Consider the following 5,816-nt stretch of genomic DNA (forward strand, 5'->3'; position numbering starts at 1 on the left):
CCCAAGCGGCTTGGCGCTCGGGCCTCGCTGCTCTCTTCCCCCCAAGCAGCGGCGGCGAGGGAGTTCACAGAGCGTCCCTGCGCATGCTCTGTCACTTTTGAGGGGATTTAAGTATCCCCCCGATATTTTTTTCAGGTTTTTAGATTTTTGTGCACACCTGGGGACTGCCCCAAGTGTGCACAAAAATCTCCCTCCCCCCCCAGGTGCCCCCGATGCGCGGATTTAGGTATCCGCACGCAGGGGGCGCCTTTCGCTATTAGATATATAGATATGGAGCAGAGGTCCATCAGTGGCTATTAGCCACAAGGTATAGATAGGGACAGTCTGGGGCAAGTGATGCTCTGTCTTCTTGGTGCTGGGGGGGGGGCAACAGTGGGAGGGTTTCTAGTGTCCTGTCCCCACTGCTGGACCTCCTGATGGCACCTGGTGTTTTGGCCACTGTGTGACAGAGTGTTGGACTGGATGAGCCATTGGCCAGATCCAACATTGGCTTCTCTTATGTTCTTATGTTATGTTCTTTAAAAAAAAATTGGGGGGATTTGGGGGGTTACTGTCATGTGACATAACCAAAGGGGTGGGGTGATAACCAATGTTCCCTCTAAACTGTGGAATCTTGTGAGCAAAAATTCTACTTTGTGAACTACTGGCATTAAAGTTGTGAGTAAGTGATTTGGCTACTGCGTAAATTAGTTTGCTTAATTGCATAAATTAGTTGCATCCTTCCTGAGCTAAGACAAAAATGTGTGAGGTGGAGGCTAAAAAACTGTGAGCTAGCTCACACTAACTAAGCATAGAGGGAACACTGGTGATAACTCGTGTACTGATCAGAGCTGAAATAGGAACGTTTGGCAAAACTGTCATGAAACCACCTGGAGCGTGGCTGTGTTTAAAATGTTTGTCTCCTATAAACCCCTGTAAGAGAGCTTTTCAGCTGGTTTTACGTGCTACTGCTGAACTCCAAGATAATCTATTCTAAGAGGAACCTTTTAATAACCTGAATTTCCGGAATTCGGGGTTCATGTATTTAGTATTTGAAGAGTTCTGGTAGAAGTAGCATGTTCACATCGCAGAAAGAAAACAAGTTTCCAAATTCAAGAATACAAGCCGAACTTGAGGCAACTGACATATCTGTGTGAACGTTTTTAAACAGGGCCAAGTTTAACTGATTTTTACTTATTATATCCCAACGGGGACCCTAAAGGGGCTTACATCGTTCTCCTCCCCTCCGTTTTATCCTCACAACAGCCCCGGGAGGTAGATTAGGCTGGGAGTGTGTGATTGGTCCATGGTCACCCAGTGAGCTTCTATGGCAGAGTTCGGATCTGAAGCTGGGTTTCCCAGATCCTAGTCTGACACTTTAACCATTACACCATGCTCACTGCTGTGGTGCAAAGGTTCAATCAATCCAATTAAGTATTAAAATACACACACACAAGGTTTTTTAGCATCTTTTGAAAGAAAGAAAGCTCACTGAAAGAGAATATTGTCTCTGACGTAATTCACTAATGGCTGAAATTACCACCAGTAGACCAGAACGAACCCTTTCATGTGTTAAATATTTACTGAGTTTGCAAGCAGTGGGTTGGTACCTAACATGAGGTGCACCAGTTCTAAGAGCAGGTTATCGGTGGACAAGGATCAAAGTTTTTTACACTCAGCCATGGAACTGCATCAATCTCCACCACAGGAGGCACTCACAAAGTCAGGGGTCCCAAACCTTTTTGAGCCTGCAGGCACCTTTGGAATTCTGACCTGGCACACAGTGGGAACGGCAACAAAATGGCTGCCCCAGGAGGCAGAGCCAGCCACAAAAACGATTGTCACGGCTTAACTTAGGTAACATAGTGTAGATCCTTGTGTTGTGCTGGCAGCTACCGCCAAGGCAACATTTTTAAAAATCTGCACAGCCAATCAAATATCCAAGAGTCAATCAGAAGCCTTGCTGGGCAAAAGCCCTACCTGGTTCCACCCACTTATTAAAAACACTCGGTGGGCAACCAGAAAATATGTTGGCAGGTGCCATCGTGCCTACGGGCACCACGTTGGGAACCCCTGCACTAAGTAATAACCATAGTATATAACGCACAGAATACTACAGGACAGCATATTAAGTTGTTATGATAACCCCCTCCCAAACTTTTATAGTCCTGCTAGGAAGCTGATCAGGACAATTAAGAATGCTTACAAGCAATGCTCCCTCTAAGCTGTGGAGTCTTGTGAGCAAAAAATCTACCCTTGTGAGCTACTGGCATTAGAGTTGTGAGCGAGCGATTTGGCTACTGCATAAATTAGTTTGCTCTAGAGCCATTCTTCTTGAGCTAAGACAAAAATGTGTGAGCCGGAGGCTTAAAAAACCGTGAGCTAGCTCAAACTAACTCAGCTTAGAGTGAACACTGCTTACAAGTATTATTAAAGGGGAGTTGCCACAACATACAATCAATGTTCCCTCTAAGCTGTGGAGTCTTGTGAGCAAAAATTCTCCTTTGTGAGCAGCTGGCATTAAAGTTGTGAGCGAGGGATTTGGCTGCTGCATCAATTAGCTTGCTCTGGAGCCCTCCTTCCTGAGCGGAGACAGAAATGTGTGAGCTGGAGGCTAAAATTTTGTGAGCTAGCTCACACTCACTCAGCTTAGAGGGAACACTGCATACAATTATACAAGAACTCTAGAGTGAAGTAGGGCATATCTGAGGATCCGAGTTGAAAGGGTGAACAGCAAGACCCAAAAGGTCTGGCTGGTTCCCAGTGCAATTCAAGCACGGGTCCTATAACACACCCCTGAACCCACTGCTATGGGGAGGAGGGTCAGAGGTTTGGAGCACTACTGTGAACTTTTAACAGTTAAGACAGAAAACACACTCCTGGCCACACATGGCCTCCTCTTAACTTAGAGAGACAGGCTACTTTTTAGGTTTCAGAGGAGCAAAAACACTGTTTATTCTTAAGGTGCAAGTTCTTGATTTCACAATACTCACCGAGTTAGGATAATTCAGATAGCATATCTGACAAGGCATGTCCTGTGCAGATGACCTGGTGTTCATCTGACGTGTCCGAGACTTTTTACTGGGATTAATTACGTGACATTCCGCAAAGAGCTTCTCCAGGTTGCCGTCAAAGTACCTGTTTGCGAACACGGAAAGAAGGCAAGCCGAGTCACCAAAACAAAAAGCAAAAAAAAGAAGAAAGAAGCTGGACAAAGAAGATTCGCTTGATCTTTGCTGCAAAATAATTAGATTGGGGGCCGTCAAAAGCAGTGACAAGTTAGAGCTTTGAAGCCCTATAAATAGGAATGGCCTCAATTCCCTCTCATCACACAGCCGGCTCACTGTCTGGCCCATCCCTGCAGAGCCATGAGGCAGCCCACCCGGCTCTGCACAGAAGTCTGCAGCCGATGACCACCATCATTTGTGGAAGGTGACGATCAAAGAGCACACAGTCCGAGCTACCTCAGTTTAGAGATTTCGTGCTTTAAAGGGTCAGCTCAGGGAAAATACCTGCTGCATCTTCCCTCCCTCCGTATTAAGTCTTCAAAATCAGCCAACACGCAGACACAAAAAAACCCCGTAATCAAGCATACAATAGCAGATCGGTTGACTGGACAAGAAGATACTTTAAGTGCTGGAATGCAGTCATGTACTTGACTAATTTGGTAGCTTGAGAGGTAAAATTAGAGACTGTGCAGATGGTGAATCTTCAGACAGAGCGGAACACTCTCATCCTCCTTTGCGTGCATGGTATTCAGACCTCGTTCTTTCCTGTCTCACAACTATCTCTCCGGCTTTATATAGCAGAAAGCACGGGCTACGTCTGAGACAGAAGCTCTTCAGAAGTGGAACCAAAGGGAAAACACACTGCTTATTTGATCAACATCCACATGGTTGAGGTTAGCTTAACATCATTGTTCTCCCCTCCCCATTTTATCTTCCCAAGCACCACCCCTGCAAGGTACAGTTAGGCAAGGCCACCCATGGAGCTTAAGGGCATTCAAACCGGACTGCCTCCTTCCCTGGCCTGCTACACCACACCAGGATCCCATCTCCCTACTTCCAGAAATGTTTCTTTAAAGCTATTGGTTTAAACTTTTTAGTAAAGGTGGGAGCGCACCAACTTGAGCGGATGAGCACCTTGTAACTCTTCAGTTTTAAAAGCAAAACTTCCCACTCCCGCAGAAGCTTCCTGTGCTTCTCTTTGGGTATCATATGCACCTTCCATTACTGCTAGCACAGCTGCCACACCAATGAAAAAGGAACAGGCACCATAGTGGCCACACCCTTTACCTAGAACAGGGGTCCCAAATGTGGTGCCCGCGGGCACGACGGCTGTGTAGATTTTTAAATAATGTTGCTTTGGCAGCAGCTGCCACCACAGCACAAGGACTGCATGGTTGAAGGTAAGCTATGGCAGCTATTTTATGTCTGGCTCCGCCTCCCTGAGGCAGCCATGCTGTGGCAGCGAATTTTTGTGGCTGCACCCACCACACTGTATCAGAACTGCAAAGGTGCCCACAGGCTCAAAAAGGCTGGGGACCCCTGACATAGAAGAATCAGTTGCCCAAGACTAAGATACCCCTATGACCATGATACAATCCAGAACAGTGATACTGAGAGCCAACACAAACCAAGAATCCCAGGATGCCTTCACAGAGTAACAGTTTTCACATCTGGTTGTGGCCCATGCGGCAATAAAACTGCAACAATTCATTCCCTTAAACATTGCAAAAGCCATCCTGGATGAATTTAAGAGCCACCTCTTGTCCCTCCATATGGAATTTCACAGAAGTTGCATGAAAGTAGACTTCTAAGAACTGGCTGCACTTTGTTTTTCCGGGTATGCTCGGCAACTTCCTTTCACCCTTACTTACGTAACCCGACGTCTCAGACCACCATGGTCTTAGCACATTGAGGCTGCCTGCACTGCTTAGACATTTCCCTCTCCATGGGACTGATTCTGACCTGAACTGGCATCCTCCCAGCACCCGAGCCACCTCTGGTGACCCTAATCAAGGGGAGACAAAGCCCAACCCCTAAGGTCAGGCAGGAAGCCAAGTGCCTTGGCTGGGTTCCTGTACCACTGTAGAAGAGCTTGACTGTAACTCATTTGTCAGTCTAGGATGCCCATTTGCTAGAGCAGAACGCAGCTACCAAGTACACGTGGACCATGGCTTCTTGGAGAGTTCCCGCAGCACACGATGGAGAGGGTATTGCTGCAACAGCCATGCTAATGAATAAAAGACCCAAAAGAGTTTTGAAATGTTTGTTTCCTGTGTAGCCTTTTTGTGCTCTGCCTCTTCATTAAATCGCCTTTCTAAATGTTAAAAGGTTTGGACCAATTGCTCTGGAGCCGGCCCACCTTGCTCTGCGGCTTTCAGGGGAACCCACTGGTTTCCGCTCTCCCGGAGAAACAAAGCAAACAGCGGGTAAATCCCAGTCTTAGGGACCCCCATTGCAACACGGTTCCCTAAACGGGCCACAGGCATAGGGAGCAGAAAGCTCTGCAGGAGGCACCTGACTCTGACACCGGCTGTCAGAGAGCACGAGGGATTCTAAAGCCACTGAACAAAACAGAAGAATAGTCTGTGGCAGAGAGAAAAGGTATGGAAGGTTACTCTTTATAAATGAGGGCCTGAACAAAACAAAAGTAATGCTTCACCAAACAAGCTGGCTACACCCAGGACCTTCCTCATGTTTGGCTCTCCGAAAACAGTTCTATGGAAACATTTTCACTGGAGTAATGCCAGATCTGGTCCATCAAAAAACCACGCTGAAACTGGGCTTACTGGAAGCTTGGCACTGCCTTCATCTATTAGCAATGGCGGTGGG

The 5,816-nt window shown here is 46.9% G+C and overlaps 1 protein-coding gene across 2 annotated transcripts in view; it reads right to left on the reverse strand.

Annotated features, from left to right (window-relative positions):
* The window catches only part of ARIH1 (ariadne RBR E3 ubiquitin protein ligase 1), a 55,501-nt gene that overhangs the window by 28,862 nt on the left and 20,823 nt on the right, over positions 1–5,816 (reverse strand). For both annotated transcript variants that reach the window (XM_015427439.1, XM_015427438.1), the window contains one exon: positions 2,973–3,117. In XM_015427439.1, coding sequence (XP_015282925.1) covers positions 2,973–3,117 — 145 coding nt within the window. The remainder of the gene's footprint in view (positions 1–2,972; positions 3,118–5,816) is intronic.

Source organism: Gekko japonicus, unplaced genomic scaffold (assembly GCF_001447785.1).
Source record: "Gekko japonicus isolate JY-2015 unplaced genomic scaffold, Gekko_japonicus_V1.1 scaffold2822, whole genome shotgun sequence".
Taxonomy (NCBI): Eukaryota; Metazoa; Chordata; class Lepidosauria; order Squamata; family Gekkonidae; genus Gekko; species Gekko japonicus.